Source organism: Hippocampus zosterae, chromosome 17, assembly GCF_025434085.1.
Source record: "Hippocampus zosterae strain Florida chromosome 17, ASM2543408v3, whole genome shotgun sequence".
Taxonomy (NCBI): domain Eukaryota; kingdom Metazoa; phylum Chordata; class Actinopteri; order Syngnathiformes; family Syngnathidae; genus Hippocampus; species Hippocampus zosterae.
Window position 1 is genome coordinate 8997733 of NC_067467.1, and position 13269 is coordinate 9011001.

At 47.2% G+C, this 13269-nt stretch overlaps 2 protein-coding genes across 2 annotated transcripts; one reads left to right on the plus strand and one right to left on the minus strand.

The window, feature by feature from the left end:
* Window positions 1-814: 814 nt before the first annotated feature.
* Window positions 815-3751, minus strand: arl6ip1 (ADP-ribosylation factor-like 6 interacting protein 1). Its single transcript, XM_052048869.1, has 6 exons — window positions 3566-3751; window positions 2608-2741; window positions 2319-2438; window positions 2020-2137; window positions 1861-1945; window positions 815-1259 (listed from the first exon to the last, which is right to left on the minus strand). The coding sequence occupies exons 1-6, from the start codon at window positions 3599-3601 to the stop codon at window positions 1141-1143; spliced, it is 612 nt and encodes a 203-aa protein (XP_051904829.1). The 5' UTR covers window positions 3602-3751; the 3' UTR covers window positions 815-1140.
* Window positions 3752-4429: 678 nt separating this feature from the next.
* Window positions 4430-13219, plus strand: srrm2 (serine/arginine repetitive matrix 2). Its single transcript, XM_052048841.1, has 13 exons — window positions 4430-4705; window positions 5286-5540; window positions 5901-5999; window positions 6203-6391; window positions 6733-6816; window positions 7139-7201; window positions 7273-7302; window positions 7518-7634; window positions 7725-7854; window positions 8808-10492; window positions 11168-12109; window positions 12183-12251; window positions 12798-13219. The coding sequence occupies exons 2-13, from the start codon at window positions 5293-5295 to the stop codon at window positions 12925-12927; spliced, it is 3786 nt and encodes a 1261-aa protein (XP_051904801.1). The 5' UTR covers window positions 4430-4705; window positions 5286-5292; the 3' UTR covers window positions 12928-13219.
* The last annotated feature ends 50 nt before the right edge of the window (window positions 13220-13269 follow it).

The window sequence follows — 13269 nt, forward strand, 5'->3', positions numbered from 1 at the left end:
CGGCTGGGATAGGCTCCAGCACCCCCCGCGACCCTAGTGAGGATCAAGCGGTTCGGAAAATGGATGGATGGATGACTTAAGGACTGCCATTCCCACTACTCGGCCTCCGGTAACTTGCCTTTGTCCCAAACGTTTTGGATATCCTGACAGACGGACAGTTATCAGTCTCTCGATGTGCTGTTGTAAAAATGTAAAATATTAGAGCAGATTGGGAGACATCAGTTTTACAACAACACTTGACAAATGTTACTCTGAATTTTTGAGCGGTCACATGATGTGAAACCTAAATGCTGTGTCTCTTCTTATTCAGTTTGTTCTACACGATGTCTATTACCCTGAAAGAATACATTCTCCATTTTCTCAACCCAATTTCACACTGTATGTCCTTAAGTATTAAGTGAGTGGCCACCGGTGGTTTCGCTTCTCCCCCTGGCAAGCGGGCGGCATTAGCAGTCCGGGTTTTTATTAGTCTGTTTTATACACCCATATTTTATGCTGCGAAGTTTATGCGCTTGTTTTTTTTTCACCCAAGAAAACAAAGTGTGGCAGATGTAATGTCAAAAAGCACACCCAACGCTTTCGTACAACCTGACAGCAATCACACTGGAGAAATTTAATGAACAGGCTGTTGAGTGAATTGTCTCAATTTTTCCATCACATTTCACTGACGATTATCTCAACTCAATCCTGTTCCATTCAGAGAGCAATTAAAAGCCGTCCACAGCTGCAACGGTGCTTATTAAAAAATGATGACGTGCGTGGCCGCAAAACGGTACCGCAGTTGACGCCAGAGAAAAGCAAGTAGCACGGTAAATTAGGTTGACGGTGACATTTATTCACATTGTAAAGATTCAAATGAATCACGACAGAAGACAAAAGCACACCTGAGTGCAAGGGGCCTATTTACATGACAGCAGAAGAAGAAGCCGGCCCAAGTTCAGTGAGGGAGGCTTTTTTTCTCATGTGCGCTTTTACTAGCTATCCGGCTGACTTGAAAGAAGACAATGAGCTACATGATCACACAAATGAAGATGCCAAGTGCGCTGAACACTGAAGAACTGAAGAACACTGCAAGTCAGGAAGTCAGTATCGGTCGCGAGTGTGTGCGTGGATATATTTAGTGTGTTTTGCATTGCGAGTCTACTCATTTTTCTTCTCCTTCTTCTTGATCAGCTTGTTAATTTCTCTCTTGGCCATGGCAGTGTACTTGGAGAAGACGCTGTGCTGGTTGAGGCCTGGCAGCAGCAGCAGCAAAGTCACTGAAACAAAAATGGGGCTTTTTCATATCATGGATCGAGGTAGTTTCCCAAAATGCACATTGAAAATCCTTTTGTAGTGATGGGTGAATGACAATATTGAAGAAAGGAGTTTGACAACGCCGGTTTAGCCGTGGTCGTTGGTGGCGAGCAAGAATGCTCTGAAAATGGTCCAATAGAGACCAAGCCTACCTAATACCTGAATGACCTGATTCACGTTATACACAGATCACAGGGAATCGCATTTCGGCTGGGATGCAAAGCTGTCTTAACTACGTTTTCAGTCGAAGGCTTAATTTTTTTGCATAATGACGACAACTTATTTTCACATTTGAATGCAAAGACAAGAATCCGTGTGGTTGATTGAGTGATGGATCGTTCTATGCCGTTTACATTTGATTAATGGCTCTTGAAAATAGAAGAAAAAAAAGCTTCATTATTTTATTGTAGATACAGTAAACAAAAGATGTGTCAATTACTCGAATACAATTAAAGTAATCATGTTTTACATTTAAAGTTGGGGAAGGGGGGATCTTTTGAGCTTATTTATGAATGATCTGTTTCATATCCATAATCAAATGTTTCAATGTCTACTCTGACTCACCGATCAGGTAAGTGAGCAAGAGGTTATGTACTTGCTGTCCGATCCAGGCCAGCGCCAGCAGACTGCTGATCACTGACGTAAAGTACTGAAAACGACAACGGGCAACACGGTCAGTGGCGGCAATTTTCTGGCCTTTTTTTTTTATGTGTTTGTTTTTACCATCTTTGGCTTCTCCTCCTTGAGTGTGCACAGACGGCGCCACCAGCCCAGCAGGCGGCGCTGCATCTTCACCATATTACCGCAGATCTCGTGGAAACGTTGCTGCTGCTCTGTGGTCCTGATGTGCACAAACACAGTGAATGCAAAGTGGTCTGCTGCGCGTACAGCACTACTCTGCTTCATATTTTTTTAAATGTGACACCATAGGACTGACACTCAGGAAGTAGACACGGATGCAGGAAGTAGACAGACCTGGACAACCAGGACAAGAGTATCATAGAAGTAGGCGCTTTTCTCACCACTTGTTGGAGCCAAAGACTCTGGGGGCCAGTGTGGGGACCAGGTAGTCGGCCAAGCACAGCAACATGACACCACTCGACACCCCCGTCAGCACGGATGGGTCCAGATAGTAAATGAGCCTGAGTGGGATAACAGGAAGTTGTTGTAAGATGTACACCAAGCACAGGCTGCATTCCAAGTCGCTCCTTAGCCACCACAAAGGGGTCTCTCTCCTCTGCATCGAGGAGTATGTCATTTGATGAGTAAAGCAGTCAGAGGAGTTCTGCAAATTTCGTCCGGCAAACTCACAGGAAGAGCGCGGTGGTGGCGGCCACGAGCACTCCAGGAAACCATGGCTTTTGCCAGCGCAAGACGCGGTCCCCCGCCAGGATCACCTCTCCCCATGCCTGAAGCTGCTCCTCTAGCTGTGCCGTTTCCTGCGCCTGTGTGCAAAAGAACACGCTTTTTTAAAATCCCATGACATCACCCCTGATTTTTGTCAGTATTTCATGTCAAGTACAACTTTGTCAAATGTGCTGTATACAGCACAGTGAAATGTCCTCCCTCTCAACCAGACAACAAGAGCAGCTGCTGCAGGTGCCCGCGCCACCATCAAAAGAACAGTTAACATAAAATGACAAAATAATACAACACAACACATAAGACACAGACAGTTGTGCAATCGTAACCACTTTTCCTACATACACTTTGTTGTGTGGAGCAGTTATAACTGAAAGAGGAGCGCATCAAAGTGTCCTTTTCACCAGTGGATCAAAGAGGTCATGCTGAAAATGTGCATGCAAGTTAAATAACTTTAGAATGTTTTGGTTGTGGGCCCCCAAACTATTTTGCCTAAAAATATTGGTTTGGAGCCTTTAAGTATTGATGGGAAATCGGAGCTACATAAGTTACAAGTGACAAATTGTTCTCTCTCAAACCTCAAAACATGAGACTGCAAGTCACACGGTTAGCTTCGGGCAATGCAAGGCGGCTAGCTGCGTAGCATGTTAGCAGCGGTCGTCGTTAGTCAAGTAGCAACAGCAAGTTGACAAAATAAACCAAAAACAAAGTAAACTAAAATAAGAAGAAGCCTTGAATGGCTGAACGCAATGACACAGAAAATAGTGTGCGTACTACCGGCAGGACGGTGGAGACTAGCCGCCGGGAGCTACCAACCGCGGCCCGTCAGAAAGCATCAAAGCCGCCGGTTAGCACAAGCTAACATGAATCGATGCAATTGCGGCAACAACTTCATCTTTCTACTAACCAGCATGTTGGCGCTCTTATTGTCTCCTTCGACCATGGCTGCTCAAGTAGAAACTTGGTTGAACTGTCAGTGCTCTTAAAATCTCAACAAAAGAAAACACGCTCTTCGAATGGAGAGATACAGAAGCGGTCTCCACAGCGTCACTAACGGCTAACGGTTGCAGTGGCCAAACAAGTTACAAGATGTTTTTCATCCGGTGCGCCTGCGAATCAAAAGGGGCCCGGGGAATTATGGGAAATGACGTTTCAGTTTAGATTTTATAAACTTGCGTGATCCCGAGGGCCAATCAAAACAGTACAGAGGGGTTTATTTAGTCTCAAATTAATAATAACAGAGACACAAGATTAGTATTATAGAATGATGGACGCCCGCTTCTCCCCGTTGAAAAAATAGGACAAGTACATACATAAATAAATATGTATCCGTGATGCTAGTGAGGCTGAAGGGTTAAAAAAGCGTAAAAGGATTGTTTTTGGTACTTTTCCTAATTTTTCATTCAATTTGTCATTTTTAACTGTTGGAAACGCAATATTAATAACATACATTAATAACAAACACGTGTCTTAAGTATGACTTACAATTATTGATGGCGAGATGAAGCCACAGGAGACTTGGCACCATTACAGCCATTTGGTTCCAGTATTTGTTCGTTTTTTCATGTTTCACGTACGCAGGAAACCACCTGCTGGCCATGTATACAATTACAGGCAGCTACAGTTTACGCTCACGATGTGTGATGCACTTATGCATATACTTTATATACAGTGTGTGTATATGTATGTGTGTATATATATGTGTGTGTGTGTGTTAAATGAATATGTTAACATGTTTATTTCATTATTTCATTCCGCAGCATGGTGGAATCTCAGTGAGAGGAAGTCGCTCAATTTCCATGAGACCCTGAACATGTCGCACTTTATCCAGCGCGTTTTTGTGACGTACACGTCACGTGGTTTTTGCTTCGTCCCTCTTTCGCTTGCGTTCTCACTTGCTAACGGAGCTAACAAAGCTCATTCGGTCTTCTTTTTTCAGACTTTTCATAGACAAGTGGTGATTACACGTGCTGCAAATCGAGACAAGGTCAAGATTATTTCATATTCGTAGCAGCAACGTTTTTCTCCGGCAGCGGAGAAAAGTGTGGTACGTAACAACCGATTTAGCTCACCTCCCAGCCTGCCAGCTAGCCGCTAAATCCTTGTTAGCTAGGCCTGTGCAGTTGTTGGGGCCGTGGCGATGTTCGCAATATGACACATTCATCCAGCACTTTCCCTTCTAAGTAACTGTTACGACTAGTTAATGAACACACATTCACTTTTTCTCCCCGAAACGTATTTTTTTGGCTTCAATTGACGTCGTTCGGATGCATTTTTTTGCGCACGGGCTGAAATCGTATTCATACAATGCTGAAATGAGGGAATACTTGATCATGAAATGAAATATCAATAGCCAAGGAGTCACAGTGGTCTCTGTAGCCCACTGAAACTATACCTTGGACGAGTGACTTTAACAATGAACATGTCGTTTTTTATGCACTTCCCCCAAATGTTAACCCTGTAAAAAAGAAGTATATTCACATAAAACTTACGTTGGTCTTTTCAGAAGTGTTTCCATTTTGCCCTAAATAGAGGTGCAACTATTCGATTAATTGAAAACTATTCAGGTATTAAATGAACAAGGAGTGACAAAATGAGTAAGGCAACATTTTTTTTTGCCTCCTCAGAGCCGCGATGTACAACGGCATCGGCCTGACCACTCCCAGGGGCAGTGGCACGAATGGCTATGTTCAGCGGAACCTGTCCACGCTGCGGTCCAAGCGGCCACGCGAGGACCGCGGCGCCGAGCGTGACGAAAAGGACCGCGAGCGGCTGGACAGTCAACTCAACAGGCAGCCTAATGCCGACATCCTGGAGCATCAGAGAAAGCGGCAACTCGAGGTGGAGTGCGCCAAGTTCCAGGACATGATGGAGGAACAGGGGTAAGGAGACAAACTCATCATTGACACACAAGATATTTTATGCCACTTTTTATTTGCATTCCACCACATTTTGTCTTTCTAAAATGTTCACATTTTTCAGCTGATTCAAGATGTTTGTCTTTTATCAGATGCGCCTATAAACACGACGGTAGCATTGAGCTTTGTACCTCTCACGTCTTCCTCCAATAATTCACAAACTATAAAAGACATAAAAATAGCAATTTTAAATAATATTTGAGATCGAAAAGGGGAAATGGGGGGGCTAGCAATTGTTCATAACTAAAAATAAAAGCTGTAGCCTTTTCTCTCTCTCTGTCCCCGCTCCCCCCCATAAACATTGCTGTCTGTTTGCCGCCTCAGATACTCAGCAGAGGAGATCGAGGAAAAGGTGAACAGCTTCCGAATGATGTTACAGGAAAAGCATCAGCCGCCGCCTCCCGCTGCTGGTGACAAAGCCAGGTATGCCAACAACTACGTGGATTTTCCTAGCTCAAACTGAGAAATATGTGTTCCTGTCTGTCACATCATTTTCCCCCCATGAACAGTAGACGGATAAAACTTGATTTTGCAATTAACTTTTAATGGAATTATTGATGGAATAAAGTATTTTATTGTGTGAATCATTGGGATTTTATTGAGCCGAGTTTTTTTGGTCTGCTCAGCATGACAGAAACGCACGCTCTGGCGGCGGCGAACCAGCAGAAGAACGACCGGCTCCGTGCTGCCTTCGGCATATCTAGCGACTATGTGGACGGCTCGTCCTTCCACGCCGACCGCAAGGAGAAGGAGAAGGAGAAGCGCGAGCAGGAGCGCCTGGAGAGGGAAAAGCAGCAGCAGCAGAAGAAATACACGTGAGCTCAAAGTAGCAGGAACTACATAGATCACTTTTTGTCCTGGAACACGCGTGAGCAAATTGGCGTTGGCGGTAAAATATAGTTACAAACTGCCAGCCAAACTATCACATTTTGAAACACAGTTATCGCCCATAAAAGAAAATATCCACCATTACAACAATGCTTGGTGCTTATTCCTGCAATTTGTCCAGAGCTGATCCCTCCAAACACTACTCCAGCTCTTCATCCCTTAAAAGTGTGCGTGCGTGCATTTTCATTTTTCTTTTGTCTAAAAAATAAACACCCCTCAAAATTTGTGATCGACGGCCCTAAGCACAATTCCACGTGCTGTCCCGCAGGTTGGTGGAGGTCTCGGACGATTCAGATTCGCCACCAAAGAAACGCAGTCGCAAGAAGAAAAAGAAGAACAAAAAGAGAGCCGGGTGAGACAAGATAAAATAGAAACCATTGATAACCTAATTTTGACATCGGGTAAATCTTATTCGCCATAAGTTGGTGCTACACAGCAGCAGTTTGACACATTGGGAAATCCTTATGTGTTGGAGAGACCAAAAAGTCTTTGCTCACAATTATGGGTTTGTGTTAATTGAAGTGTTGTGCATCACAAGTAGTCTTAGTGTTGGTTCTTGGGCTAGAGGCCACCGCCCATTCGGTAGCGGTTTTTCTGTTGTTTTTAAGCCTGAATACACTGTTTTTGTTTGAGCAAATGTCAGTTGAAAATGTCATTACAATATTTTGTTGCAGCTCACAGAGTCCCTCGCCCCCCCCTCGCAGAGACAAAAAGTCCAAGAAAAAGAAGAAGAAACGGTATTTCACTTTGATTCAATGTGTCCCAACTTGACCATGCTCAAGTCTGAACTTCTAATTTTCTTTTTCAGTGAATCCTCATTGGAAGAGGAAGAAGACAGGTAAGACTTTGATGTTCTTGGCTGGCAGAAGTATTCAGAGTCTCTACTCAGAGTGAAATGTATTTCTGTAAAAATTTGGAGGACAGATTCAACTCCTTTCACCGAAGTAAATTAGTACAGATAGAATAAATGCAGTAATAATGTCCATGATTACTTTCCACCACTGTTGGCTGTCGTCGAACGGGTGAAGAGAAACTATTGCCTTCTCTCTTCAGTTCCTCAGATGAGAAGCAGAAGAAGGCGTCAAAGAAGAAAAAGAAGCGCGTGAGTAAAAGTCCCGCAAAGACGAAGGCAGTGCCACAGCGGAGCGCCTCGTCAGCTTCGTCCCGCAGGTGTGACACGTGACCTTTGATTAGTATTATTTTTTTTAATTTGTCATCCATTTTATTGACTTACCAGAATGTCTTTTCGGACGTTAACAGTCGCTCGCCTGCGCCGCTGCGATCGCAGCAGAGAAAAGCGCAAGAAGTCGCCATCGGACGCAGGCCAAGATCTCCGGACGGGAGACGAGGCCACAACGAGCAAAGTCCTCGACGTCGAGGAGGCGACGAGGTGAGGCGCGCTCTATATCGAGGACTGGTGCGCACTTGGTTCGCAAGTGCCCCAAGCTTTACTGACCGCTTACAAGGAATTGCAGTGGTACCTTGATGTACCAATGCCTCGAGTTTTTCCACTTACAAGCAGTCTATTGTTTTGTTTGTGTTGCCGCCCAATATTTCCGGTACAGACAAGTTTCAGATAGACTATCGGTCAAGTGAAATGGGGGAACAAACATGGAGCATACCCTCTCATGCGGGCTATTTTGGATGGATGGTTTGCTGATGACAATTCAAAATGTTTATCCTTTGTATTACTTCAATTAAAAATTTACCTTCACCTCCCATTACTAATTCTCATTCGAATGTTCAACTTGCAATAATTCCCAAATTCTGGCCATGACAGACCTTCAGGAAATTTCCCAATGGCTAGAGGAACGGTAGATAACCGCTAGCTTCGAAAGCCAGTGGTGCCGCAAATTACATCATTGAGAACCTCAAATGTTTTGAAGTCGCTGCTCGATCTCGAACTGAGGTTGAGACCAGGTTCAGAGATAAAGAGACGAACGCCCAAAACGTGATGTCGCATGGTTTTGTGGAGATGCCTCGTTTAATGGTGAACAATTTAACCAAGTCTCGCATGGACCTGTCTTCCCAAGGTTGTGGTTTCCAGGTATCTCATCGACTAGCAAGGCCTTGGGGGGGAGACTGTGCTAATGTTGATGAGACTGATTTTCATTCGAGTGGGATGGTCAGTGCTATTTGCCCCCAGTCTATTCCTAGTATTCATATTAATAGCACTCCTTTATTTATGTACTTCATATAACTGTCACCACAGCGGGGAACTGACCCGGCGATCAGTTTACACCTACTCGGGTTCGCCAGGAAAGCAAACCAATGACTCCCTGGACTCATCAACTCACGATGCACGTGTTGACTTGACCTCCTGTTCTGTCTGTCCGCCACTAGAAAGAGAGAGAAAGGAGAGCGGCCTCCCCACCCGCAAGACGAGACTCCTCCTCCCCCACCAGAAGGAAAGAGACTGAGAGGAGCAAAGAGCGGCCGAGTGAAAGACGGCGCTCGCGCAGTAAAGATATGGACAAGAGAAAGAGGGACGGCGAGAAGGACACTCGGAGGAAGTCCAGGAGCAAAGAAAAAGACAAACGCAGAGGTAGAAGATCTACAAGTCCAGAAAGTGGGAAAGACAAAGCACGGGCAAGGCGGTCTGGGAGCAGACAAAAGTCAGAAAGAGCAAAGCCGTGTCCTCCCCCGAGGATGAGACACGACTCCTCTTCTTCTTCATCCCCCAAAGTCGAGGGCAGGACCGGTCACAGCAGGAGAGAGGAAGAGAGGAACGCTGGGAAGCGAGACGCGAGGACGCGACACGACTCCTCTTCGCCTTCGCCTCCCAGAACGGAGGCCAGGACCGCTCGCAGCAGAGGCGCGCAACGAGAGGAGGAAAGGGATGCCAGGGGGCGGGGCACAAAGACCCGACGCGGCTCCTCTTCACCTTCACCTCCCAAAGCGGACGCCAGGACCGCTCGCGGCAAAGGAGAGGAAGAGAGAAACCCTGGAAAGCGGGACATGAGGACCCGACGCGACTCTTCTTCGCCTTCACCTCCCAGAACGGACGCCAGGAACGCTCGCAGCAGAGGCGCGGAGGAGAGGAGTGCCGGCGAGCGGGGCACGAGGACCCGACGTGACTCATCTTCACCATCACCTCCCAAAGTTGACGCCAGAACTGGTCGCATCAGAGGAGATGAAGAGAGGAACGCTGGGAAGCGGGACACGAGGACCCGACACGGCTCCTCTTCGCCAACACCTCCCAGGATGGATAGCGGGACCGGTCGCAGCAGAGGTGCGCAACGAGGGGAGGAAAAGGATGCAGGGAATCGGGACGCAAGGGTCAGACGCGACTCCCCGTCCCCGTCTCCTGAGAGGAGGAACAGGGGACACGCGGTGCCGACGTCCAAGAGCAGAGAGGCCGCAAAGAGAGTGGACGCATCTTCTCGCCCTCGTTCTCGTTCGCCGCCTTTCAACGGACGCCAGGACAAAAGTCGAGAGGATGGAGGTCGAATGTCCGACCAGCCAAAGGGAAGTCAGCGCAAACCTGACGTCAAGACCAAAAGTCCTCCGAAGCAGCAGGTGCAGGAACAAAAACAGTGCGTCAGTGACAGTGACTCCTCTTCCTCCTCATCTTCATCCTCATCGTCCTCGTCTTCATCGTCCTCCTCGTCCTCCTCCTCAGAAGACGAAGACCAACCCGAGACGAGAGAAAAGACAAAGTCGTCTTCCATCGGAGCGGCCGTTCAAAGGTTTTTCACCAACGGCCGCGCCGAGAGCTCACAAGAACCCCGAAGACCCCCCGAGCAGACGGACGACAACAAAGCGCGACCTGCTCACAGAGCTTCTTTGGACCCACTTTCAGGCAAAAAACAGCCGGACCGCCATAGTCCGCGGGAGAAGCTGAGCAGGAGGTCCCGCTCTCCGCCGGCCCACCGCATCACGCCACCCAAGCAGTACCAGGACCCCCTGCCCCGCTCCAGGAAAAGTAGTCCTCCTCCAGCCCGCCCCAGGGACCGAGAGCGAGGATGGGAACGGAACGTCAGACGCAGCAGGTCCAGGAGCCCCAGGAGGCGCAGCCCTCTGTTCAGGTAAGAGGTTAATACACAAGTTGGTGCATGTCATTCCCAAATACCGAATCGCTGTGTTGGGCTTTAGGGGGACATTTTACTCATCCCAAAGTTTAAAGTCGTATGAAAAGTTTGGGTGATCGGCAGTCGTCTGGCAGTTGAGATGGTAAAATTCTGTTAAAATTAGAATAAGGTTACAGCCAGGAGAGCTTTATATCATGGGAACTCAACTCATCATGAAGTTAAAATCAAGAACTTGAAGTCAGATGGAAAATTGAAATATCAAAGATGAACTGAGCAGGAAGCTAAAGCCAAGGAAATGAAAATAATCGTGCGGTTGAAACGGTAAGGTCATTTAAAATCCTGAGGAAGTTCAAATAATTGGTAACTTGAAAATCATTGTCATTAAAATAATCATTAATTTGAAATGGTCAGGACATTGAAAGTGTCCGAACGTTGACATCACCGGGAAATTTTACCAGTTGAGTGCAAGAGAAGTTGAGAATGTTAACATGTTGTGCTCATCTGGAAATGCTCGACAAGTTCATATCACAAAGTTGAACTCGTCAAGAAGTGCAGCTAATCAAGAATTTGAAAACAAAGACAAGAGAAGTTGAATTTGCTCAGCAAGTTTGATTTGCACACTAGCGTGATGTCATTTTCCATGACATGACCGAACATCCGTTTCTCCCGCAGGAGCCGCGGCCCACTTTCGCCGCCCCCCAAGAGGCGTGACAGTCGCTCGCCAATCAGGAGGCGAAGCAGTCGATCGCCCGCGCCGTTGCACAAGAAGCCATCCAGTCACTCTCCTTCACCGCCGCTCAGGAGGAGGAGTAGTCGCTCCCCGGTGAGGAGGCGCAGCAGTCGCTCACCGGTGAGGAGGCGGAGCAGTCGCTCACCGGTGAGGAGGCGGAGCAGTCGCTCACCGGTGAGGAGGCGCAGCAGTCGCTCACCGGTGAGGAGGCGCAGCAGTCGCTCGCCAAGGGGAAGACGGACCAGTCGCTCTGCGTCGCCACCAGTGAGGAGGCGTCCCAGTCGCTCGCCGTTGCCCCTGAAAGGTAGACCGGTCGGTCACTCGCCAAAGGGGACCGCTCACTCGACGTCTTCAGAGTGTGTCCGCACGCAAGCTAGCCAAGTAGAGAAGCCGCCGGGCAGGCAGGAGCCCCGAGCGCCGCCCGAGAAAAATGCTGCGCAGCCCAGATCGTCCTCGTCTTCTTCCTCCAGCTCCTCGTCGTCGTCGTCGTCGTCCTCCTCCTCCTCCTCGTCTTCGCCTTCACCGCCAAACAGGAAAGACGCAAATCCTCCAGAGCGGGAGAAGAGAAACCAGCGGGAAGACGAGAGGCCTGAGCACATGTTGGCGAAAAGCAGGTCCAACTCTTCAATGGCTCGCGAGGCCGCAGCAGTGGAGCGAGGCGCCGGTGACCAATCGAAGCGGAGCGAATCGTTAAGAGCCGCAAACAGAAAGTCGTCACCAGCCCAGCAAGAAGTGGTCCCCGAGCGCGGCGTCAACGGGAAGGAATCCCCCAAGAAAGGAAGCCGGAGCAGCAGCTCTTCATCTTCTTCATCCTCATCCTCCTCTTCATCCTCTTCTTCATCCTCCTCAGACAGCTCGGACTCTGAGGTGCAACCAGGAAAAGGGTACGCCGGAAACAGGAAGGGTGTCATCACTTGATGGCACTCATTTATGTCATTCTTTTTTTTTTCTTAACAGGAAAGCTAAAGCTCAGCGTTCCCAATCTTCATCCTCCTCAGATACTGAAAAAGACAAGAAGAACAAAAGGTAAGACGTGAGCCAATTGAAATCCATAGGAAATTAAAATGGTCAAGAGTAAATGACTTTTAAGTTCAAATCATCCGGAAGTTTGTCATTGTGAAGTTAAAACCATCACATTACAATTATTTGGTCGTTGAACTTCTGTGGAAGTTGAAATGGTTAGGAAGTTAAAAAAAACCTAAAAGATCAAATCAGGAAGTTGAAATCATTGGTAGGTTTAATTCGTTGCAAACTTGAAATCATCAAATTGTTAAAATCACTACGAAATTTAAAATTGAAAGCATAAAAGTAAAGCCAAAGGAAGTTAAAATCCTCAGGAAGTTCAACTCGAAGGAAAACTGTAAACATTGGGAACTTTCAATCAATAGGCAAGACATCCAATCATTGGGAAATGGGAAACTTAGGGAAGTTGAAAGGTTTTTCTCACACAGAGAAGTGAAACGCAAGAGATGTTGAAATAACTCATGAAATTGAAATCATCAAGATGTTGAAATCATCTGAAAGTCAAAGTGATGGCGTTGAAGTGAATCTTGTTTTGTTTCTGTGCGTCAGCGGCGGTCCACGTCGCAGGCTTCCGGCCGACTCACTGCGAGATTCCCGCTCTCTGAGTTACTCACCTCCCCAACACATGCAAGATGCCGCCGCCGTAGCGGGACGTAGGTCAGGAGGTCGGCCTCGCTGATCCCTCTCCGCTAACCCGCCCTGTGAACTTTGACCTTGAACAAGCTCCTCCTCCTACTTCTCCTGACTGCAAAAAGTGAAGCAACCGGAGCAGGAATCAAAGACGCCACACCTGCTGCACAACAATTATCCTTGTCGTGACAGCCACCACAGAGTGGACGCGTCATTTGATCGTCATGTGACTTCTGGTGTTCTCGTCGTGTCCTGGCTTTACTTCCTGTGTATCGGACCATGTGACTTTGTTTCGTTAGGGTTCTGAAAGATGATGATAATAAACTTAATTGTACATTTTAGTGCTGTGAAATTGGTTGTCATTTCCCCTTTATGCGTGGTGCTTGAAGAT